The sequence below is a fragment of the Perissodus microlepis genome, chromosome 16 (genome assembly GCF_051167445.1).
Source record: "Perissodus microlepis isolate ML-2025 ecotype Zambia chromosome 16, ASM5116744v1, whole genome shotgun sequence".
NCBI classification, from domain to species: domain Eukaryota; kingdom Metazoa; phylum Chordata; class Actinopteri; order Cichliformes; family Cichlidae; genus Perissodus; species Perissodus microlepis.
In genome coordinates, this window is record NC_140476.1 from 11,015,013 (window position 1) to 11,041,872 (window position 26,860).

General features: G+C 37.7%; 1 protein-coding gene across 1 annotated transcript in view; it reads right to left on the reverse strand.

Moving 5' to 3' along the window:
- Positions 1-26,860, reverse strand: part of LOC146370454 (ephrin type-A receptor 6-like) — a 176,807-nt gene that overhangs the window by 143,471 nt on the left and 6,476 nt on the right. The window contains exon 2 of the mRNA XM_084908633.1: positions 22,775-22,839. Coding sequence (XP_084764759.1) covers positions 22,775-22,839 — 65 coding nt within the window. The remainder of the gene's footprint in view (positions 1-22,774; positions 22,840-26,860) is intronic.

The window sequence follows — 26,860 nt, forward strand, 5'->3', positions numbered from 1 at the left end:
ACAAGGAATACTGGCAATACTTGCCACTGAACAAAAAACTGCTTAACAACACTGGACATGTCATAAAATCTTTTATATTGACACTGTAGAGGAAATGAAGGAGCTGTGCTATTTTCCATGTGACTTCCTAGTGGTGCAACTATTTATCATACCTACATAGTCAATAGTAATAATGTTAAGTGTGCATCATGACTGTTCTCATTTCCCTGTTAACTTCTTGTAAATGATTTTCAGATATGCAGTGGGAGCTCACACCTTATAAGACATTACTTGGCAAATGTGTGTGTAGGAATGGAACTCACTCAAGAAAATTAAATGGTCTTTAACCTTCCAGCTCATCAACAGGATGTTCATGAGGTGTCACTATAAGCAAATGGACATACTGTGGTTTCCTTCTGCATCCTTTACCCAGGTAATACCCTTGTCTCACTTAAACAGACTGTTTCCAGTAATGAAAATCAATCTGAAGGGGACTAACTCCTTTTGTGTGCTGTGTGAGAACAACTTAGGACAGTGTTTAATGTTGATTCTTCTGACGTTCATGTGAGAAAACAGATTTTCTGGGTAAAGTATAAATTGTATGATCGTACATTGTACACAAAACATCAAAAACAAAACACAGAATTGTACTAATACTATTATTTACTAACAGATATTTTCAGGGATCACATCTAAAGTGACAACAGCCTCTTTTCATTTTACAATAAGGCACCATTCATTTGGACTGGTTCACTGTGTGAGTGGCAATAAACTGAACAACCACTGTTCAGATTGCGGATAAGAATTTGTATAAAGTAAGGTGTTTTCCCCAAAACCCACTTGTAGTAATGGATAAATGGCTATAAGAAAGAAATCCAACATCCACCCTATCAAACGCCTTGGCAATAAAATATCTTCTATAGAGATGTGCAGTCTGATGAGGGCATCAGATATTAGTTGGATGCAGGCTTAAACAGCTGGACCGGTTATCTGGGACATTTTTGTAACTTGACAGGATCGGTCTATTTAATCCCACGTTATTCTTTGTTCTATTTGCAGCATTTTGTGACTTTACTGACAGCTATCTCTGTGGTGCTCTGCTTGTCAGCTTTTCTCTCTTTATTTCATTTGTTATATTAGACTCAGCAGTTGTTGATAAACTTTTATGTTAGCTTTTACGGGAGGTTAACAAGTTGCTGAAAACTTAATTAGTATTATCTTCGCCTAATCTGCACCGCCAGGAAAAAGAGGACTCTCAGAAAAACAAATGACAGCAAAGCACGGCAGAGATTTTCACGCTGAACTGAGATGACACAAATTCGAATAAACTAATTTGCTTTTTCTTTGTCACAGTATTACTGAATATTTTTGTATTACATAGCACTTGTATTCATTTCAATATGTATTTATTTGTTATATTTTCTCCCCCTCCTGATGATGTAAGACTCCTCTAACAAGACTGAGCTGTCATGTTTTCAAATTTCAACAGAGGAAAGAGGCTTTTATTTTTTTCTCTTTCTCGAAGGGTGCTTTCACCCCGAAGCATCATGGCTGTCTCATACAAAGACCAAATGGGATTGCCATTTTCATGAGATCATTTCAGCGGGTTGTAGAGGCCAGTGCTCAGAAAGGCAGAAAACCAGCCATCATCTTTGATTACAACACCAACAAAGCAGGTGTGGATGAGAGGAGAGATGACCAGCCTGCTGGCCTCTTGTCATATAGCGCAACATAATAGATATCACCACCTAGAATGTCAATTTGATATGTAGGGAGCTAAACTCTGAACCTAAAACTAGAGGACATGCCAGAGCTACTGGAGACTGCTCGCATGGAAGGAGCAAAAGAAGGATGGAGATTCTACTTCTTTCATATAAGTAAATATAAATATCTCTTAAATCAATATAAATATAAATAAATACATATAAGGAAATATAATATGTCATATAGAAGCATATAGTGTAATAATTTCAAATGTGGTTTAGCTCAATTATTTTTAGTAACTCAGTTTGCAAACAGATCCTAACATTGTTACCAATAGTTCTGTTCCCCCACAAAATATAATGAAATCTGCCCCCAAAATATGAGTCACCTGCTGCAGTGACCCCATCTGCTGATACGTACCCTGCCTTCTGTATGATTGAAACCACTGATTCATAAGTTAGACGTATTTTTGATCAAGTTCTTCTTAGATATCTGTTTGACAGTGTTTTTTAGTGAGTGATTAATCAGTTAAGCCGAGAAAGGCCAACATTACTCTTCCACACAATCTCTCTCAAACACAGTATCCCGTTGCCTGTCAACCACATGCACCTAAATCAATAGGAGCAATGGAACAGCGGTGAGCAAATGAAATCCAAAGACCCCATGCTCCTTTCATTCTTGCATCCATCACAGTGGAAGGGTAGTGAGAAGGGTGGAGCCAGTGCTCCGCAATCTGTCATCCCTGTTGTGCTCTCACAAAAAGGCATAGTGTTGGTCATGTCCTGAGTGATCCAAGTCGAAGATAGAAAGTAAAGACAGAGTTCAAACTGTGTAACATCTGGAAGACTGCTGATGTTGGGTTAATGCATGAAAGTCATGTCTAGTTACTCTGTCTTGTGATATTTTTTTTTAAAGACAATGGATTACACCTAAGTGTACGGTAGTTCAATGCAGTCTTGCACACATAGGTTGTATAATAGTCACGACCTCTAACCTATTGATTCATGTTTCTGAACATGTACAGTTATACAGTGTTTTTTTCCGAGGTCATTTTTTTAGCAGACAGGTGTCATATGTAGCGAATTGTACCCATGTATACAAAATGAAAGGCCAAAACAAAAACACATTTGGAGGTTGAAGGGATTTGGTAGTGAAGCGAATCATCTCATAGCTAACACAAATCCAAAAACAGTTAATGCAACACATTTGTTAAATTCCTGGATTTGTTTAATTAACCAGTGTGTTGGTGTAAAGATGCAAAATTACAAAGAAAAAAAAACAAACAAAAAATCTGTCATTTTTCAATTGCTTTGGTTTTGTTGAATATAGGCTAACTCTTAGACTATTTACACTTTTTAAAATGGGCACAGCTCCACTTTAACAACCTTCTCTGGACAAGTAATAAAAAGTAAAGAGAAAAAAGAAGACGCTTCAGCAAACTGAGTAAACCATCTCAACACAGTCAGACCAAGGCAAACAAAACCGCCCGCTTCTTAAACTGCACCACCAGGGTTATTACACTTTTTGCCCTTTGTGTCACTGTGAACGCTCTTTTCACAGTATGCATATACACACTTTGGGGTTTGAGGTAAACAACACAATGCTATGTTAGGGCACTGCAGGCACGAGAGAAAGAAGAGATAGCAGTTTCAAATTTCTACGTGTATTAAAACTGCCAGTGTCTGAAATATTACACACTGAAAGACCAAAGAGAAAGAGCAGTTACACTGTATATGGTAACTACACCACAAACCAGATCAATAAGTAAACTCACTATAAGGTTTAATTGATTTCCACATAATACAACTCTAAAAATGAGTGTGGCTTGTAAATTCATATGTGTATGCCATTAGAAAGAAATTACAGTGGCTGGTTGTGGTTGTCATTTTTATAATGGAAATTGTGTCATTTAATGTGAAATTGAAAAGATGAGACGGTTGCCAAAGCTGCATGCTTATATGTTCAATATATATGACTCTCCCACTACCTTATGTCTTTATTTCTAACTGTTATTGTAGCACCTATTACAGCTCCTATTATGGCTCTTGAAGGTCGTAATTTAACATGTGGCCATGCCAGCTATAAGTTACTCTTTCAGCTGTTTTATTACAAATATTAAGGATGAAAAGCTCTATCTGTGCTCTTTTATTTGATGAGAAAAAAACATATTTGTATTTTACCACGCTGGATTTCTTCAAGTCCAGAGTAAAAGCGAGTCACCGCAGTCCTTTAAGAAAGAAGAGCCCTGAATCAAACACTGTGCTGAAGTGTCCTCGAGAAAGGTAACATTTTGGAGGTCTTGGTGTGCTGCTAAATGGGGCCTCTGAACTCCCATTTGAGACATGTAGTGCTTCACTTTAGAGCTACAGTGGAGATGCTGGCTTTTAAATTTTGTCACGTCTTCAGCAGGATCTGCAATATTTTCTTAAAAACTCACATTTACTTTTAAATAGCTTTAAAATGCAAATAATCAAAAGGACTTCCTCCTTTGATGCAACAGGAAAAAAAAATCTTTGTTTTAAACATGGCTTTTAAACTAAGTATATCCAGCACATGCAATTTCATGTTTAAGTAGATACTAGTGCTATGAAATTATTTATGTTTACATAATATACTGAAGCCTAATGGCTACATGTTGTAGTGGTTAACACATTGCACATTAAAGAACCCTGGTTTGAGACTGGGAGGAGATGCAAACCCAGCCCCAGACGGTTACAAGTTACTGTACTCTATCCACAGGCCGGATAAATGGAAGGCTGCACCTGGAAAAGCATCTATAAACTGCACTGCATCTAAAGATGTTGATCCATTTGCTGTGTGGGAAATAAGGGAAGAGCCAAAAGTATCTTCTAATGTACTGGAGCCTATTCATAATTAAATGATGTCTTTCACTCCACTTCCATCTTCAGATGCTTCCACATCTAACAAACTATCAGAGTTCATAGTTATTATTGCACATTTTCACTGTGTGTTTAGTCATCAAAACCCACATCCCGGTAAAACCCTACCTAACTGCAGGATCAACACTGGTTAAGGGTATGAACCATTCCTCCTTTCAGCCCCTTATTCTCTATCTCATTTGCCTAAGCGGTGATATGTCACTCCCCTCCACACATGCTGATTGTGTCTCATCTCAGCTGACACAGACCAGAGACCTTTATTTTTTCTTCCTCAACAGCCCAGACAAACTATGCGTGGGAAAACGGGGGGGGGGAAAGAGCTTGTCGTTTTACATATCTATTTTTGCCAGAGAGGCAGACAAGCAGCCTGGAATGTCAATGTGCGGCTCAGCAGCCTCTGACTGATGTGAGATCACAGTGATGGCTGCACACAGTGGTACAACGAACACACACATACAGACTTTGTCAGTGGGTGAGGTAGCAGGGTGCAACCATAGACAGCTTAGATAAGAGCGGGTCACCCAGATAGAGGAGAGCATGCTGTACAGATACACAAATATTGTCGACATAGAATGTACATTCAAGCTCATGCTTCTGTTATAGTTTACACAAAAGTATAGCCCTCACAAAAAGGTACTGACTTTAAGGGTCTCAAATAAATATAAAAATAAGATGCAATTCCTAGATCGCATGCCTTAATGAAATGTATATACCTTTAAAAAAAAGTTTTTAAGGACTATTTATAGACCATCACTCCACCAATGAGTGAGAAGCAAGGACCTAACTGGTGTCAATAACAGCCAAACACTGAAGTGGCTGATAAAGACAACTTTGGCATTTCAATCTGTAGAAAAGGTCACCGCTATCTCATTTCTTTCTTATCTCTTTCTCCCAGTCTCAGTTCAATTAAATTCAAATCTGCTTTATTGGTTTGACACAAGAACAGCATGATGCAGAAACAGAATTGTATTGATTGAGGTATAGTAATATTATGCTGACATGATGTACTGATGATGGATGTAAGATGAAATGAAACAACAAAGTCAATAAAATGTGATGCTTATAGCACAAAGGATGGACATACATACATACATAGCAACAGTTTACAGTGAAGGTTAAGGCCTCAGCTTTTTATAGGCCATTGTAATAATACTAATACTGCTATTAGTAACTCTTAAAAATCAATACCTCAGAGTGTACCTAAAGGCAGCATTCTTACAAGATGTCCAGAAATAATTAAACAGACGCAATAACTCGACTGCTAGACTAAAACAATAAATATTTATTGAAATACAGTGTTTCATTTAGTTAATTGTAATATCCTCTCTCTGCAGACAAACTGGATGAAACACAGACAAACACCCCCACAACACATTGCCTCTTTCCTGTTTACACAGTCTGCTGGTCATTGTTAAGAGGAGGCTGTCAGAGAGACACAGAGAGCGGGGAGAGTAGAGAGAGGTAGAGAGAGAATAAAGAAAGGAGAGAAAGATATCAAGAGAATGGGTAGGGGGAAGATGAACAGTAGCAGATTCACAGGACAGTAAGACAGAGCAGACAGGTGGGGAAAAAGAGGGAAGTGAATGCTGGGCTACATGCACCAGTGTGTGAGGATGCTCTACTAATTTAAATAAGTGTTGTAATAGTTGAAAGCCAAGTTGTCCCTAATAAGAAAAGGAAAATGCTGACAGTATTAGCAGAGGGATGTTTTGATTAAATTTAATGGTGCATTTACACCAAACAAAAAAGAGTTTTACATGCAAACATACAATTACAAAAAATTGCACAAGATGCAGATTTGCATCTGCATGAACTGAACCGAACACTAACTGAGGCATTTTGGGGGCAGCTGGAGTCAAACAGGTAGTTACATAAGTATTTGGACACTTACAGAATTTTTCTGGTAAATACCATAAGCTCTGTGTTTTTTTGCCATCTCTTATCTGGCCTTACTGTTTTTGCATGTAACCAGGGGTTTGCACTTTGCTGTAAACCCTCTCTATTAAATTGCGTGAAGACCTCTTTGATGAAGACTATGAAAGCGTTCTTTACTTGTCTAAGACAAATAAAATTATAATCCACTTTAGTTATACTCTGTGGTGTTTCAGGCCTTTTGGTGTTGCTTCGCCCAGCAGTGCATTTAATCTTTCTGTGAATGTACCAGATTGTTGATTTGGCCATTCCAGAATTTTTTTTACTGTTGCTCTGATTGATTTTTCAGTCCAATAGCTTCCTTCACTTACACCAACATCGCACCTAGCGTGAACTTGCTATGCAAGTTCAACACTTGGAGTTAACTCCACATATTTTATCTAATTAATTAGTTATCTAATTATAAGTGAACAGGCCTTGCCTGGGCATAAAACTGCAGAACTCCTCTGTATATCTGGTGTGAATGCACCAAAGAGAAAGCAGCTAGGATTACTTAAGAATTAGGTATGTAAGAACGAAAAACCCATACTTATCAACTATGTCCAAAACATAAAATTAATTCTTCAGAGACTGTAGATTATGATAATTATGTTCATATTTTTTGTGTTTTTAGATGAAAATATTAAAAAAGATAAATTAATAAAAACATTATCTTAAGCAGTATTTCCCCACCAGGTAAAAGTTTTCTGTTTAGGAAATAATGGAAATCTAGGAAATAATTCTTCAAACTATTTAAAAGCATAAAATGTGACACTAATATGCCACAGAGTTAGTTTTAGGGTTACACTAAACAGAAGGACCAGTAGAAGAACTTGAGTGGGAAATAGTAGAGATACAGTACCTATGCAAAAGGCTGCGTCAAATTACAGCAGTTCAAAAAACACTTGATTTTAATCAATCAGCACCCAACTTTGGGAATTGCCAAGAAAAAAAAAAACACTCATGCAGTCATGACTGCTATTTCAAGTTCTAGTTTAATGGCCAAAAATTAATTGTTGGTCAATGGTATGTGCTACTTGAATACAGAATAATAAATCAGTCAAATTAACTTGAAGGGCAGGGTGTGGGTTGTTGAGAGCTGTATCTAAGCAGCACTGAGAAATAGACCAGTGCATCACAGAGCTGACAGATATGGAATTACTGCAGACTGGGCCTTTGTTGGCTCCCTATAACTAATGTTTGGCTCTCTGTAGCATCTCTTGAATTGGTGTGCATGCATTGATCCAAAGAAACCATAGCTCTAAAGCTGGGTACTATATATGAGATATATGAGACAATTAGAGACTATATATGGTCGTCAAAGTTTTTGTAAGATAAAATTAAAAGTAAAAAAATAGCTTATTAGAACACCATTTGGGCATAAAATGGACAACATGTTAAAGGATTACCCGAATGCCCACTATGATATTTCCAGAAGACTATTACGTTTGCCTTGGGTTTCAGTTTGGCATGATGCAATCTCTCTCCCACGTCTACCTGTCTTTCTGGTAACAGTAAGAGACATCTTTCTCTGGCAAAGCCATCTGACTCCAGTCTGTAAGGCTTAAACAAGCTTGACTGGAAATAAGTGCAGGCTATACGGGATTGTCTGGGCAGCTCGATCAATTAGGACAGAGAGAGCAGCAGAGAGACACAGAGAAAGCAAGTGGTGGGGTATGGCTTTCAGCAACCTTTAGAATTTGTATAAAATGTTAAGTGCATTTTAGAGCGCTTGCCAGCCTAAACATCCATCTACAATGAAACCATATCCCTCTAACAGGAACCATCCTCTGACCCCAAACGACCCCCATCAACCTCCTCATGCACAATCGAACATCTAGATTGAAGTTAGACCAGAGAGATGAGAAGAACACAAGATGTTTCTCGCTCTCACTTATCTTTCTGTGTTTCTAAAAGAGAAGAATGGACAAACTCTGGAGCTCCAGGGGTTGAATCTTTACCAAGTGACCTCATCTTTCTTCCATTACAGCTCTAACTCAGTTAATGAAAGAGAAAACTGAACAATCTGCAAACTTTTGAATTATTGCATAACGTTTTCTGCTTCAAAACTGCCTGGAGAGCTAACTTATTAAGTTAGAAATTCATGCAATTTTTAGGAGTAACAGCCATATCAGTTTGGTTATCTGTATACACTCTACATTATAGGATCATTCAGGCTGTTTTATTGATTCTAATAGCTTTGGTAACATCAGTTCAATAATGCTAAAGAACAATTACATGCAGTTTTTGACAGTGATTCACTTTTTATTTAGATGCTTTGCTTAGTTTATGTTTGCATGTGATGTTTTGGAGACAAAAATATTGGATTTAGGGATTGTGCCATTATTGAAAATTTACTTTAAAATGATACAGATGGAGAAAGAAAAATGGTTTTGTTCTGCACTTGTGTGCACCAGGACTTCTACCAACAAAAGAAGCAAAAGAACTCGTGTACATCCATACCAAAATAATGTTAAGAGAAAAAGAAATTTAAAAAAGCTCATTTTATGAAGGTATTACCTTTCTCTGTATGTTGTAAATACAAAACAATCCAGAGCTTTTCCTTTGACCTTAGAAGGTCAGCAAGCACAACCAGTTTGTTGCAAATTACCAATAAACAAACTTTACTACAAAAGTGAACAAAGTTTTTAGTGTGTGAAACAGTGTCACAGCTCATCTTTCAATATTTTAAAAATAGAACTCTTTAGTAAATTCATTTGTAGACTTTATTTCCAGACCCATGTATTTGCAGTAGTATCACCATAAACACCCAATACTTCTCCATTTATGTCACTAGGGGTCTCTGTATATATGTGATTCTGGAAAATATGCAAAAAAAAAAAAAATTGTTATCTATATGAAATCAAACATATCTTATTATGTATGAAATTTTGTACTGTGAAATCAGCATCCTTAAGGTCTCTCTGGTTGACATTTTCAGCAATGTATGTATGCTTTCCTCATGTCCGCAATTCTGCAGACAGTACAAACATTTTGAGCAACCCTTTTCAAAGCTGTATATTTGGCTAGAAAAATGAGAAATAGGTGAAAGTGAAATATTTACAAAATTCACAACATGAGCAAAAACAGAGGTTATGTCATTTTAACAAGCTTGGAAGTCAATATTTGATATGGTCACCTTTACTTTTCAACACAACTTGAACTCTCTTAGACAAGCTTTCTTGTAATGTATTTACATAGTTTTCCAGGCTTCCTGAAGGACAATCCTGAACTTTCTTTGGATGTTGGCTGCCTTTTGCTCCATTCTCTGTCAAGATGTTGAAGTCTGCCCTCTGAGGATGCCAGTCCATGACTTATAGTGCTCTATTCTAGCTATGTTTTTACTGCATTGGGAGTAAGAGCGTGTTTAAGATCACTGTCATGTTGAAAAATGAAGCCATTGCCAACCAGAAGCTTTTCAGATGTTATTGCAAAGATCAAAATCTCACTTTACTTTTCTACATTCATAATTCCATCAATTTTGACAATATCTTCAACAAAACTGTCTGAAATGCAGCCGTAAATCATAACAGAGCCTAAACCATGTTTTACAGATGGTTGTAGACAGTGTTTTACCTTTTCTCTCAAATCATCTCCTAAGACACTGATCATGATTTGAACCCAAAAGAATGTTTAAATTCTGTTTCAACACAACACTGGTTAGACGCAACATTAATTCATCACCGGAGTTATTGGCTTTTGATGTGTGAATGAGTCATGCTTGAATGTTAAGTGGCTTAACAAACAACAGAACCTATGTTTCATATATGCTATGTTCTCATAGCAAGCGATGACTCCGTGCCCACTGTTAACTCAAAGGTTGGGTTACCCCAGGCCAATTGATGGAGGTCCTTGCAGACACTGACTGAGTGTTAAATTACTGTGAAATTGCAAATGTGCCACACGAAAGTAGCATACATCTTAATCTTGATTTTTCAAGGTCAAACAGTACTTGTACCTGTTGCACAACCACAAACATGCTACATGCCATTTGTGTGCAACGGTCTATGAACAGTTTCGGAACTTTTTGATCGCAAATTATAAAAGAATCACTATGCAGTAATAGTAGGAGTGTGATTTAAAGAGGAAGAAGCATTTTCATTGAGTGTTATGTGTAAATGTGTGACAATTACAAATGACCCAATCAGCAAAGCAATATTGTTGTTCTACCACAGATAATGCATCTGCTGGTTTAGCTTGTCACTTGAGTGGCTACTTTGGTCAGGGTGTAAAATGTCAACGTTGTGTTGGTCAGTCTCGGTTTGTAACATTTTTGTTTCCATTTGAACGTGTCAGGTTGGATTTTCTTCAGTGACTCATTCAGTGGTTCATGGCATGCCTGTGTCCAAACAACACAGGGTAAGATGCATTTTTTTCAGTAGTGTCATAATATGATTATGCTATATGTACTTTACACTAGGACACAATGCTTGGCATTATATCTCATTTTGCGTGTGTGCTTATCAATGTGTATGTGTGCTTCTTCCCTTGGTTTTCTATCTGACCACAGAGAGTGTGACAAATGGATGTGTCAGAGCTTGATGGAGCACTGCGATTGCTCTGCTAGGCACAAAGCTATTACAAGACTATATAGACAGCCCCAAAGAAAAATCCTGTTTCAATCAACCACACATAATCTGGGAGACAAAGAAAGATGTTCAACAGTTGATAGAGAGAGCCAGGCACTCTTCCTAAAGTAAGAACGCTTTCCGAAAGACATTTGAAATCTGTTAGTATCTTAAAAAGTTGAATTTTCATCAGGCTAGCAGAAAATCATTTGCAGTACACTTAAGTATATACTGTTTGTCCAATTTGTGTTTGTATTTGTGCAATATATCAGGGATAGTTATATATTAGAGGAAGAGCTATTTTGTAAGATATTGTATTATCTAATATTGGTACTTTAGCTTGCATGCGCCAGTAACTGTGCAACTGTGACCATGTAATTTCCTCTGGGATAAAAAAAAACCCATCTGATCAGAATCACATTTAATGAATAACTACATTAAATGTGAAAAATGTTTAAAAATGAGACAAATGTTTTCAATAGATGACTCTTTTGGACTGCAAGTAGGCAACATTTATTACCCATAGCATTTTGCCATGAGCCATGCCATTGTTATACATGTAAATAGTGGTTTGATACTGGCTTGGCGAAATTAACAATTCTTTCCCTTAAAGGATGTTGTCTATATAACTATATATGACTTGCTTGTTGCTCCTAAACCTGTCTATATCTTCATTCATTTGACCTGTCTATATCATTAAATCATACAATGAAAAATATGGCAAAGCAACCCAGAACTGCTGATGAGCTGTTCAAACTTTTTTTGAATTGAAGTTGTAATAACTTTAGCACAACATAAATGATACAATGAAAACACCTGCAAATCCATGACACCTTAATCTCAATCACAAAACTGTAACAAGCACTATTATCTGACAAACATTAACCACTCTAATAAAAATCCTGGATTATTACCTCTTCTTGCTGATGTTAACAGAATTTTTGGATAGTGTGACCAAACTGTAATGTCTTTTTAAGGCTCTGATCAGCCAGCTGGGAGTGCAGCATACTCGGTGCCAGAGAACAGCAGAGCTGAGGTTTTAGGTTTGGAATTCTGCAGAAATGCGTCATTGTCACTGTAATATATTTTCTGATGCAAGTGAAGTGAAACAGACAGGGATAAACAGCCTACTAGAGATAAAGCACCGTGACCTTGGGCAGGTTTTGTCTAACTGGGCCACCACACTTTTCTTTTGGTGTACACATAAAGAATCTATCCATATGTGTATGCAAATATGTGTGTGTGTGTGTGTGTGCGTGTGTGTGTGTGTGTGTATGTGTGTGTGCAGGTGTGTAACCTGTTAGTAACTTGGATAGGTAGTCTTTTCTATTTTTATGTGCATGCAAGTTTGCAGTGTGCGTGCGTGGAAGAATAATGAAAAAGAAAACTGTCAATATGCAACTCTTGGTATACATGTTCCTGAGTATGTGTGTGTCAGCAGGTCCCCCCATTATAGGCATCTTACCAAGAAGTCAATATACAATTGGCTGCTTGAATACTGCTATAACAGCCAGTCTTACAGTGCTGTTGCTTGTCTATCTAGCTATGAAACATTAATGGATTCCCAGCTTAACCTCTTGTTGCCTGTCTCACCAGCTTCTAGTTCTCTGTCTCTGTGTCTGCATTTGGCTTTGCATTTAGAGCTGGAGTTTTCTGCCAGCTCACCTTACACTAAAATTTAGCTGGCACACCTGGCCTTTCAATAGACTGCCATCAAGATACAGCAAAGATAATGGTATAGGATTAGTGCAGTTATGAAAGGCAGGAAAAAACGATGAGTGGAAGACAATAAGAATAATATGAGAAAAACACTCTGAGAAACAAAGAAGTAAAAGTTGTTTTGATTACTTTTAGGTTTAGGTTTAAATGCTCAATTAAAAAGTAATGCTGCCAAAGTACAACACTGAGTAAAAAAAAACAAAACACGCCCACATTTCTTTATATTTTGCTTCCAGAAAACTAGACTTTTTTGAACAATTGTTCTTCAGGATTTCTAAAGGTACTTTTCATTCTTTTGCAGTCCTTACACCTGAACTTCATCAGATCTTTGCATGGTGTGTAGTATGTCTTAAAAAAAAGTAAGATAACTGGAGAAGTGATGGACAAAAGACATGAATGGTAAATGGACTGGTTCTTATATAGCGCTTTTCTACTCTCACTGAGCGCTTTATACAACTTGTGCATTCACCCAATCATACCCCACTGGACTGGAGGAGCCTGGGATTGAACCAACAACCTTCCGGTGAGTAGGTGAAAAAATTTACAAATCTAAAAAAATCTGTCTACAGCAGGTGAACAGTATCAGAAAATCATGTCCTTTAGACCTGAAAGATGCATCTAGTGTTTCAGCTGAACTAGCTAGAAATGGTCTCAGTGGAAGGGTGGCTGCCACGGAGCCATTCTTAGGGAAGGGAAATGGAAAAAAGACTGAAGCATGCCTAATTATGCAAGAGGTGGACTGAAAATCAAATCCAACAGGTCTTATGGAGTGATAAATCCAGATTTGAAGTTTCTGGTTCAAATTCTGGTCAGTATGTACAGCGGAGATCAGGTGAGAGGTAGAGCAGTGAGTATGTGTTTATCCATCATGCATTACCATTTGGAAAGCATCTGATTGGTAACATCAGCAGAGAATGCTCACATGCCAGTGCAGTAAAAGCATACCTAGTTAGAAAAAAGAAAACGATTCCTGAAGACATTACATGAAGGCTTACCTAAGAAAGTTCAGGCGGTGCTGAAGAATAAAGGCGGTCATACCAAATATACACTTTGAAGCTTTATTTTTGCCTTTAATAGTGACGTTCCAAGTATGTTTGCACATGTTCCAATAAATTGCTGCAACTATTTCCCATTTTTCTGACAAGATCAAAACTGGTTTCTGTGCTCAAATCATATCAGGACTATTATTAAAAAAATCAATATCAGAATTTGGATTTACTTGTTTTTTTCTGAAAACTGTGTATTGGAGGTAAAAAAAATACTTTGTTTTGGGCACTGACGTTTACTTAACCAACACACAAGTACACTTCTTACATATTACAGGAATACAACACTGAGCGTAGACTTATGAATGAAAAATTAAGGTCTGGTTAACTCAGGTTGTGATGCCTCACGTTACCTTCTGAACACACATTTTTACGGAATATGGACTTTAACCTCAAAGACATGGTTGTGCCAATGTCAAATAACGACCCAGTTGCCTTCATGGTACGACTGCTGTTTTTATAGAAACTTCACTGTAGGCTTAACTTAGACTGAACTATTGACCTATTGCATGTGAGAAAATTTCCAGAGCTTTTCACAGATAGATAAGTCTATCTGTCTAAACTCCGGCTGTCTTACAGAAACCAGATATTCTATTTTCTCTTCTTGGTTGCTAGTATTTCCTGTATTTATGTATTCAGCTCCTGCATTCAGCCAGGCACTAATAATCTCCTCACTCTTCCCTCCCTCAATTTTCCCCTCTCTCTATTTGCATCTATCCTGTACCTCCTACTCTTTCTCTTTCTCTAACTCAGCTTCGCTGTATTCCTCACATGGTGAGGGTTAGCCCAAAAACCTGTCAGGATATGTTCCGTTGTCAGCGAGATGCCGAGTGGGAGCGCATTAGATATTGGCCTCAGTGTGTCCCTGACAAGAAACAAGCCAATTAAGGAATCCCCCAGCACTGCTTAAGCCCGGTTATGGCAGAGGTCCCTGAGATGAATACTGGTGTGCTAAATCATCATACCTTTTTTATATTAGAGCCTCCGTAGGGAGAAGTGGAGTGGTTCAGGATTATTTCCTTTTTTTCCTTGCAGAGCTGCCGGCCATCACTCAGCAGCACGCCTTAGAGAAGTTTATCTGAGCTATGAAGGACACTGACATACAGATTTTCTTCTGTCTTCTTCTCTCTGTTATTCAGTCTCACTCTCAAGGCTAATAGTATTAGGGATGGAAAAAGTGCTTTGAGATAAGCCTCAGGTCACGTAGTTGCAATCAATTACTGTGGTTAAATATTGCGATAAAGAGATTAAGGATTAGGACTGGGGGAAAGTAAAGCGGCTTGATATGATGTACAAATGCTTTCATGAGTGCGTAAGCATTTTAATGCGTTTAATGTGTTAGTCATTTTATTCATTCTATCCAACATGGCCAACTAACCCTCTGTGCCTCTGTGATTTCACTCTCTTTTCAGCTCTGTTTCTTCCTGATACCCTGTCGTGCAAGCCCCATATTTAGTTTTTTCAAAACTTTCACCAAAACTGGAAGACCAAATGAAGCTAATTGAGACCAACAACGAGCACATTTCATTTGAGCCTTGATGGAGATGTCTGCTGTTATTCCTAATTTCTCATGCTGACTTGCTAGGGCCAAAAAGCTTTCTATTTCTACTTCTATTTCTATTTTCTAATCATTTGCAGCACCCACAAAACTGATTGCAACAGTCACGACACATATATGGCAGTGGATGTGTCGTGCAATTAAAAGTTTTTAAACGTGCAGTAGCAAGAACAGTTTTAAAAGAAAAATACAACAAATATGAAAGTACGCCCTTATGGTCCTTGTGGGTTTGTTAAGGTGACGTCAGAGTGATGAGAAAGCTTAAACAGTAAAAAGTAACAGTCGGTATCCTACAGAAAGTGAATGATGAATGTTTTCTAAATGTATCAAGAATCAATATGTATTGAAAAAAGCAATGCTATCTCAGAACAGTAATGTGGGCTTCTGTCCAGTATGCTATCACGAGGGCTAGCAAATAGATGTAAAGAAATGCAAATCTAAAATTATGCTTTTGCTACAATACCGACAGACTTTCCATCACTCTGGAGGACTCTGCACTGATACAAATGAATTTCGTGGAAACTAATCTAGCCAACACTATAACCACTACTTGACTAAGGCTAAACGTATCCTAAGCTTAGGCTAATCTGTCAGCCTACTGTAAAAGCCAATGATTTATCATATTGGGAACTGATTTTTGTTCCTATTACAAAAAGAGACTTTGAAAACTGATTTATGTGCCCGAAACATTACAAATACACACACATACACACAGTGTGCACACAGACACGCGAGACAAATGTGCTGTTCTGAGCCTTACGCCTGTGAGGTATTGAGGTTGCACAGTCTAATATTTGACTGAGCAGTGTTCCGGCAGCAGTAAACCAATGTGCCGCCATTGTACTCCCCACTTACATAACACTGTTTATACGCCCCCAGTAGATATGAGTTATTGGCTGCTTGGGATCTCTGACAATAGATAAAAATAGGATTACGCTCTCCCTGCATAATGGACAACTATCAGTCTCTGTATTGAAACCTGCCTTTTCTCAGTTAGCATTACAATGTCAACGTGTGAAAACAAAAGGTAATCTTAATCCCTTAAAGCTCTTTTATGTAATTTAATAAATTAGCTGCTGCAATAACTACTTCAACGACCCCCCGACACGGTCACCCCCCACCCACCCCCCAACGCTCGGAAATGACTCATGCATTTTTCAGCACTGTGTCTGCATACAGCTACAATATTCAGAATGGACAGATGCCAAATCAATCCTCTTTCCTTCTTCTGTCTCTTCTGTTTTCCCCTTCTGATGCCCTGTTCTTTATCAATATAGAGCATTTAAAAACATACCCCCCCCCCTCCCAAAAAAACAAAAAACAAAAAAACAAACAAACACAAGTTTATGTATGAACTTTAACTGGAGAAAAAAACATTTCAGAGTCAAAGTCCTTGAAAGACATGGCGTAGATCAATTTCTGCTCAGTATGCACAACTCTGAGTGAAATCTTTAAGGGTGAATGTGTTTTTAATTCTGATATTTCCACGTTCAAGCCATTAAAAAACATAACAACAGTCCTCCTTAGATGGTGTCCCATTACGGGCCAGCTGAAACAGGTCTATTAACTTTCGAAGCAGAGTAAGGATAAAATGATTAAAGGACACCTTGGCACTGAAAACTGAACCTGACCAACACATATGATCATGTTTGCAGTTGGTAAACATCTGTTCATAGATTTCCAGAGTGTTGTAGACACCTTGAATGTGACCCTGTAGGGAAATGACAGCTAGGGACTGAAAGAACCAACCACAATTAATTAACTGAAGTGTTGCACACTTTCCCTGTAATATTCATTTTAATTAAAAGTATTCCCAGACAACTATGGTAATCAGACACAAGTCTGTCCATAGTAAGGATTTGGTAGCCCAGTACTGCTGAGAAACCTACTGCACCTAATGACAACAAGAAGTGTTAAAAAGTATATGTGTGCTGTAAAGATTTCTATTTATAGGTCACATTTTGCATTTGATTCCAAGGTAATAATTTTCATTTGAAGCTTGATTGTTTTAGGAAAACACATATACATATATACACATACATATATAAGATGTAAGATATGGAATTAAAATTAGGTTTCATTTTTTAAGGTATGTTTGAAATAAAAGCATACCTCCCAGCAAAAAAGATTTAACAGGACAGCTCGAGGCAGGAGATGTGAAGCAAAGACACGGAGTGAGGTCAGTTACATGCTGAGATGCACCTGGGTAGATAGGGAGGTAGTTATCCTCATTTGGAGCTGAAGTGGCTGTGAGTCAATTAAAGGTACATTAAATCTCTTCTCATTCAGGTACACCATATATAACTGAGGCTACATATAGCAAGGATGTCATCCAAATGTTGCAACTGGATGCTCATATATCCATTAAGAAATAAGAAAAAAAAAACCAAAAAAACAAAAAACAAAACTTGCTTGAGAATCATCACATTTTAAAGTTTTTCTTCTTCCAGTAATATTTTAATCCAGTAACAGTTATCTTTACACTTTTGGATATAATGCAAAGTGTCGACAAGTAATTCAGCATGAATTTTTGACGTTATGCGAAATGTAAAAAATGATATTGCCACAGCATTAAAATTCTTGCAAGCCCCTGGAGTTTACTCTACACAGCCACTCATCTTCCTCTTGTTACAGGAGTTGTTTAGAGGCTATTGATAAAAAAAACAGATTCATACATATATATATATATTTCCACTTCCTCTTCAATTTCATATCATATACACAGCTATATTCTTCGCAAGTTGATCATTGGGGAATCATTTTAGGACAGAAACTCCATATGAATTTATTTTAAGGTGTACTGGGCAGGACTGACTGACAGCAGTTTATGCCCAAAACTAGAACTAGTGTGCAACTCTGATAGGCAGCTACATGATGCGCTGCTGTATTGGCCTGATACCAAGCTGTGTCTAATATGGTGGAGATTGACTTGCTCTTGCTTGCTTCCAGGTAGTGTGGGGGATTTAAACTATTTTACCTCCCCAGATCTTCACACCTTCCCTCAGGCCTCTCACCTCATGCCTTAAATATTAATGGTAAATCGGAGGACAGAGGATGAGTGAGGAGGGGAGAGGACTGACAGCTCAATCATGAAGACAGTAGCCTCCCTCCCTCCTCCCTAACCCTCTGGGCGGCTGTCACCATAACCTACATGATGTAATCACCTCCATAACCCTGATATGGGCCACCAAGGGCCATGTGGGGAGAGACAGAAAGAGACGGGTGGGGGTGAAGTCGTGACACCATTTGATTACAATTACTTTCAAAGAATACATGTAAGTATTTATTTCTATGGAGAAACTACATATTTTCAGGCAAGGACTTTTTTGGGTTTATTTTCTGCATTTATAATGTATCTCCTACAATCACGATGCCAATTAGTTACATTAGTAATAAAATCACATGGTTTTAGCCACAATGAAGCAAAGTGAACATCCATCCATCCATCCAGTTCAGCTTAAGGATGCTAATGAGTGCTCTTATGGCATCAGTACCTATTCCTCTGAACGATACAGCAGATGTTTCCACACTCACATTATACCTTCACATCAGAGCTGACTTTTCTCTTTTTCAAAGTGTTTTCCACAAAGTGAATCTGATGTGATCCTACACATGGATGGATTTTACACAAAGTCAAACTATTGCAACATCTCCTTTTGTGTAATCTTTAAATCTTTGTGTCAGTTTTTTTTTCTTTTTTTTACATTTTAATGACCTATCAGTACAGAAACTCAATCTTGCACTTGTGTCTTCAACCCAGCTGCAGTGGTAGTTGCAAAATGAGGCAGATTACAAAAATCCAGAGGTGCACAACCTAGGCAAACAGAGGCTCGTAAGAGTGGATGTATTTGATGTCAATGTTGTCATAAAGCGGTTATTATTGGGCCCTAACAATCAAAGGCCATGGCCAACTCTGTGTATTTCACTATAATGGCCACAGATGGCTGTTAGTTTTCCACATCTATTATCTCTATATAAAACATCTCTGTACACGCTACATTTTAATGTATTTGAATAACAATAAATCAGGAAGAACATTTTAAGTAATATATCAATGGGATGTTTTGTGATATTTAACCATTTTTCTCCTAAGTTTCCTCTAACACCCCAGCTGGCTTTCATTTGTAGGAAGTACAGACTGTCAGTCCACTGTTTGCCTCAGCTTCCAAATGTGTCCACGCCTATTTATTCTGGAGGAGGCTGTAAAACTGCCTGTGTAAGGAGTCCGATACGGGTCGGTGAGTCAATAAAACTCACTTCTGACCACTGACGGTGATATTGAGGTGAGTTGTTGAGGATATCCTGAACTTTTGCTGTTGGTAAGTGCTGCTGCTTTTGCTACTGTTGGATGGTGTTACTGAAACTTTCTTATAAGTGGATCCAAGGTCGTCAGACTCAGGCAATTAGAGAATAAACTCTCATGTGACATGAGAATATAATCAAACTGTTTACCAGAGGGAAAGTAAACAGCAAACTTTAGGATATATTGAAGTCTAAAGTTTGGTGGCATAACATTAATTTATAATTAGCTCCCTGGCAGTACAAATCTTAGATGGTCATACAGAGTTTAAAAGAACTAATTATTATTTTTAAAACTAGCTTATAATTGACTCTTTTCAATATTATTTTGTTTTACAGAAGTGATGAACTAATGCTTATAAACTGTAAAAACAGAAGTTCCGTTAACTCACACTTGAGTGTGTAGAAATAATGACAGTTTTTGCAAATTTGCCTCTGTACCACATGACTTTACAAACAGTCAAGATGTGCAGACAGTCAAGATATGATGGAAGTGTAGACTTGTAAATTCAATTCTGGGGTATTTAACAAAAGTTCAGTATTTAATTCTGAAATATAGACTTTTTTTATACACCCATTTATAAAGACCCCCATAAAATGTTGTGGTCAAGGAGTGGTCAAATTAACAATCTGGTATAGTCGTAGAAAGAATATGCACTTTGCAATGTTAAAAGGCCTGAAAGACCACAGGAGACAACTAAAGTGCAAGATGACAGATTTCCATGAAAAAATCCTTCACTACATCCAGTCAAGTCAAAAACACTCTCAAGGAGGTGGGGACCTCACTCTCAAAGTCTACAATCAAGAGACAATTTCTTGAATGTAAAAACAGAGGGTTTGCAACAAGGTGCAAACCACTGGTTACACTCAAGAACCGATGAAATTAGACTAAATAAGACTAAATGAAAAACAAAATTAACTTAATCTATCATCTGTCAAATATAGTGGAGGGAATGGTACAGTATATACATGTGTGGCTGCCAGTGGAACGTGGTCAATAGTGTTTACTGATTGTGTGACTGCAGATAAAAGTAGCAGGATGAATTCTGAAGTGTACACAGGGCTACACTCTTTGTTCAGATTCAGAAAAATGCTACACAGCTAATCAAACAGCGCTTTGCAGAGCAAATGGATAATGACCCAAAACATGCTGCAAAAAAAAGCCCAGGAGTTTCTCAAAGCAAAGAAAATGGCATCTTTTACATTGGCTAAGTCTCTCACCTTATTTCAGCCCAATAGAGCATGTTTTTCAGCTACTCCAGAAAAAACTGAGGGGACCACAAACAAGCAGCAACTGAAGGTGCAGGAAAGACCTGGCGCCATTTGGTGATGTCCACAGGTTCTATACTTCAGACACTGAATGCATGTATGAACAACAATTGCGGTTTAAAATGATGTTCTTTTTATTTGGTACATATAAAAATGGTAGTAATTACTTAGCAGTTTTATCTAATCTTATTTAAACTCCTTGAATTAAAGCTGAAAGTCTGCACTTCAATCACATATTGATTATCTTATTTTAAATACACTGTGACATTGTAAAGAGATCAATGTCCAAATACTTATGGATCTCACAGTTTTAGTGTAGCTTCTCCCTCTTTCCTGTATTTAGGTTCCACCATGAATTGGGTCATGTCATAGTTAATTGGCATGGAGGAAAGACCGGGGATATGAGCAAAGTGGTGGAAGTCAGGCAATTCCACTGCTATTCCTTATTGCTTGAAGACATTTTCAATCAGTCTTTTAGGTATTGTGTCAGCACGGTGAGAGAAAGCTTTTGATGCAGTGTGAAGGTTTTGATCTGAAGATGTTCCAGTTTGTTGTCAGCGCATCTATATTTTATCAAGGCAATATACAGGAATTGTTTGACACTTGCTGCTTTTTCCAAAGTTCTGATTTTCAGGTGGACACAAAATTGCTGTTGGGCTTCAAGCATTTACTGTCAGAACAAAATTGGAACATCCCTTTGGTGTAGCTGACAGACAAAAACACAAAATAGGGTATAGAGCAGTTATTGTTTCTATGCTGAGAGGCAACCTAAGTTTAAAAGAAAAGTTGAAAACTACATTCTTGGACTATGAATAAGATGGCAAAATGAATCGTGAAAGAATGGCGATCTTAACATTTTAAGAATGTATATTTAATATGGAAAAAAAGCATGTGTGAATTAAAGAATAATGTGGCCCAAACGTGACAGAAACGGTGTTCTGACAAACCATCCTACTTTGGCAAAATGTCCTACCGTAGGTAGTTTATGCACATTTCTGCTGTCACAGAGTAATTCCAGCACAAATTTAAGTAGGTATGACAGTTTGCCACTTAACGTTGCCCATCAGAGTATGCTTGTAGCTTATATTCTTAAAGCCACGATGGTTTGCCACTTCAATTTACCCGTTAAATTATGGCTATAGGTAACATTCACAAAGGTAGCATGGTTTGGCACTTAATTTCACCCGTCAGAGTATGTTTCTAGCTGTTATTAACAAAGGTAGGACAATTTGCCACTTAATTGTAGCCTCGAAAGTATGCTTCTAGCTCATATTCACAAAGGTAGGATGGTTCACCACTGAATTTTAGCTGTGAAAATATGCTTCTAGCTCAGATTAACAAAGGTAGAACAATTTGCCACTAAATTTTAGCTGTTAAAGTATGCTTGTAGGTCACATTCACAAAGGTAGGATGGTTTGGCACTTAATTTTACCCCTAAGAGTATTTTTCTAGCAAAAATATTCACAAAGGTAGGACGGTTTTCCACTTAATTTCGTGTTGTGCGCATGCGCAGAAACAACGAGTAGGATGGTTTGTCAGGTAGGATGGATTCTCCGAACACCGGGACAGGAATTAATCAGGAGTACGAAACTGAACACCATAGTAGGAGGTTTTAAACCTCACCTCATTTTTGTATTTTCTGTGAGGACAGAGTAATCTGAATACAAAACGAATCCACAAAAGGATCATTCTACCAATTTTGTCCTCTTTAAATCAATATAATTGATCTCATTGATGCAACAGTAGCTATTCCTTTTTTAACAAGACATTCTGGACAGTAATAATAAATGAAATAACATGGGACAGAGGTTCCCCTCTTACCCCATTTATTGGATATGTCTTCCATCCAAGCTCCCCAAGCACAGACGTTGTATCCAGCAACACAACTGAAATGAGAATAAGAGGAGGAAATACATACATTAGCCATCTGGGAACACATACAAAGTTCTCTTTCACACTGTAAATTGAAAAATCTGTCAAAAACGTGTTCATCTAGACATTTTTCATATTAACGAAAATGAGTTTCTTGGATGAATATTTATGAGCACAGTTGCGTGTACAGTAGGAGCAACATTTTTGCCACTTGCAACACAATTTAAAGTCTGATGGATTGCAGTCAAATTGCTGTCAACAGGCCATTCCCTCCTCTGCTATCCATAGCTTTACTTCAATCTCACCCACAATATGCTCTCCTACTGGCGATGATCAAGACTTTTCATGAGATACTATAAGTGATGTATCAATCCATCCTATGCTAGTAAAGTGTATGTTCCATTGTGCCAAACATCAGTCAAGACCCTGCTATGTTTTATTGCATATAAATTAAAGCTATGATTTGATATGCAATGATATAAATCATGGCACAGCATAATAATATCATTGTCAGGTGACTTTAAACTTCCAAGTAGTGTTAAAAAATACTATTTTAGAGGGGAAAATATTGTCATCCTTGTCAATACTTTGTCATGCTCTCAAGGACAACAGATTTAATAATTCAGGAGGAAAGCACTTCTCCCAGTGACAAGTGATTTACACTGAAAAGAAAAAACTGTGGCTTCCAGAATTTGCCTTCAGTGAGATAGCAGCATAATAACACAAATTAGAAAAAAAAAAGTTTTCCCACACATGTGACAACAGTAGGGAACAGATTTTATACAAAGACCCTGATGCATTTTCAGAATCCATAAATATTACATGGAGCCCATCCAGTCACCTTGTCAAAAGTGCCAAATACACAGTATGTGTGACAGTCTCTTACAGTATGTCCCTATTAGGTGAGTATGCACTGCATGATTAAGTGGGTACAGGAAAAGAATTAGTATTCAAGGAGAGAATCAATGCTAACAGACAAAAACATCAACAACAACAACTACACTAGTCTCAACAGACTTATTCAAAACTGTTCACTTGTCTCTGTTAATAATGATCACAAGAAGCAAAAATTCAGCTTTAAATATTTCCTTCAAAAATCATTGACTTAGATCTTAAATGTTGCTTTTTCAAATAGCGCTATATCAGTACCAGCACGATTTCTGACAAACCAAAGTGTAATTTCGACTTAAAGTTAAAGACTGAATTTTAAGTGTCAGTCAGTCATGACTGTCCACTTAGAGCTCTGTAAGTGGTCCTCGGGGGGACTCATTATAGCAACACAGATCTTTATCAGTGACAATATTCCCTGAATAAATCTCCATTAACATCATTACTCTAGAATAGCTAGTTATTACAACCAAATGTACATCAAAGAAAGCCATTTCAGTGCTGTGATATTGTGATTACGACCATTTGCGAATTACAATGTGAAGGCAAAAGAAATGTGATATGTCCTCTGTTAACATCAGGGCAAACAGACAAGAAGAAGAGACATTTGCATCTGTTTTCCAGTCTTCACACAGTGCACTTCTGATGGAGCCTGGCTGACAGAGATTGTCCAAATATCTGCTGACTGGGATTCTCAGAGGGGTGGAATGGTACATACACTTTTGACATAATGTAAAACCACTTTTGGATCAAGAAATGCACATTTCACAGCATCCAAGACCCAAATCATTCAGGACAATATTTTTTAGCACTGACAGAGTTGACAAATACAAAAAAGGCAACAAATACAGTGAATTTGTGTAAGTAGTAGAATAGATTTAAAACAGAAGGAAAAAATCTAAATGAATAAAAAATAAATAACTAAAACAATCTTTGTGATGACCAGAATATCTGCAGAGCCCTCTGCAAATTGGCTCACATGTTTCCTCATCCATAAAGAGAGGACTTTAAGAGTAGAATCTCTGATAAGTCACCAGAAAATCCAAATCCATAGTTGGATTCAAAATGCAAAAGTCCAGGAGTTGTCAGCAAAAAGATTCAAATAACACAACATGAAACAACAAAAACACTGGCAGTGGACACTGGTGCCCCTCAGCCTCCTAGTAGTTGCATCTTTTGTATTGCATTTCAAAATTGTATGTCACTGATTTAAAAGATTTTCAAAAAACTTCACCTCTGCCTACTGACCTTGAGGCTGAGGTCACTGAGATTCAAATTTATCTAAGAGTTTTAGTGGATACATCTATGGTGTAAATTTCAAAATCCTAGGTGACTTCCTTCTCAAGGTATTACATTCACAAACTTGGGTGTCCCTGTCGACTGCCCGCCCGACAGGGTGATGACAATACCCAATCAGAATTTTACAGTGAGGGGTAAGAAACATTCATTTAAGTGCTTCGTTCACTTCCTCAGTGTCAGGCTAAAGGCAGCAAAACCCTAAAACAGCCCATCTCAACTGTTATCAGACCACTGAAAAACTCTTATTAGTTCTAATCAGTCCTACACGTGTTTTATAGCAACACGTGTAGGCAACACGTATCTTATATGACCTTCCTGTTCCAGAGTGTAACCAGTGGTTCGCACCTTGCTGTAAACCCTTGGTAAGGTGTGGCTTGATTACATATTTTGCCTCACTCCTCAAGAACCCCTCAACTTGGTTTGATGCTGTGGAGGGTTTTCTTAACCAAAGAAGAGTCCTGCAATCATCCACTAAAGCTGTCTTCTGTGGTCTTGTGGGCCTTTTGGTTTTGCAGACCGGATCAGTGCATTCATTCTTTTTAAGAACGTACTAGATTGCACGACTAAAGTTTTTGCTAGCTCTCTCATAGGATTATTTAATTATTTATTTCTCAGCTTAATGATGGCCTTCCTTGCTTGCACTAACATCTCTTTGGGCCTTATATTGAGAGTTCCACTGAAAAGCTACCAACTGTTTAACACTTGGAATCAACTCCAGGTTTTTTATCTGGGGAAATGCCTCACCTGGCCATGAAATTGCTTCAAACAGGAGTTTAATATACCACAAGTTACACCACAAACCCCCACTTAGTTTCTAATTAGATTTATGGAAACTCAACTCATTATATTGTCTGCTGTGAGATTTATATGCAATGTAATGAAAACATTACAATAAAATAATGAAACACTTTATCCTATCTTTTGTCGAGAGTTGAAGTAAGTAGCGCCCTCTTTTTCTGTGGCCATCACTCTTCTTGTAAACTTCATTAGGTAAAATGAAAACAAAGTGAGTACAACATGATGTTTATACCGTTATAGTTCAAGAGTAAATGCAGAAAATGTACATTGATATATATAACTCTATTGATCCCCCCCCCCCCCCCGGAAAAAAAGAAAGGACACCATACTGAGCCTTTCATCTTCAAATCCCATCTTCACTACACTACTGGCTGAGTTTAATATTTCTGCTAACGGGTGGTATTGGATTAGTTCCAGCATCTCTGTGTGTTTATTTCTGCCCACCAATGCCAGGTCTGTGCCATGTCAGTGTCCGTGCCAGATTGGAGACTAGGTGTCTCTGCCAATGCTGTTAATGGACACCATTAGGCTACTGTGGGCAGGTAAGCAGCACAATCCCTCGAGAATAGCCTAATTACTGAGAGTTGGCTGTATCGCTCACCGCAGTAAGGAGATTCACACCTCCCCTCACCATATATAAAGAACAGTTGATGTACATTACAGTAGGAGGCAGTGTGAATGTATTCGGCTGACAACATTGCACTGTTCGGTCCAAGCCTTGTGTTCCCACCTTTATAAGAAAAGTGCGGCACCATGAAATTTTCTTCTTTATTTGTGAGCCAGACAAAGGATACTTAGAAATGAAACACCTCTGGTGTTCAGCTGACAGTACAGGAGTTAAAGGTGTAACCTGTCAATAGCACCTAAGCTCAAATACCATAATAAAAAAAGTGCCTTCTTTTCTCTGATGCTTTTTCGAACATATTCACTCATTTAAAGATTTACAGTAAAAAATGTATTATGAAATTTAGTTAGAAAGTAGTTTGAGTAGTGTGTGTGCACTTGTAATTGATGGTGTGCATATATTTTAGCATATACTGTATATACTGA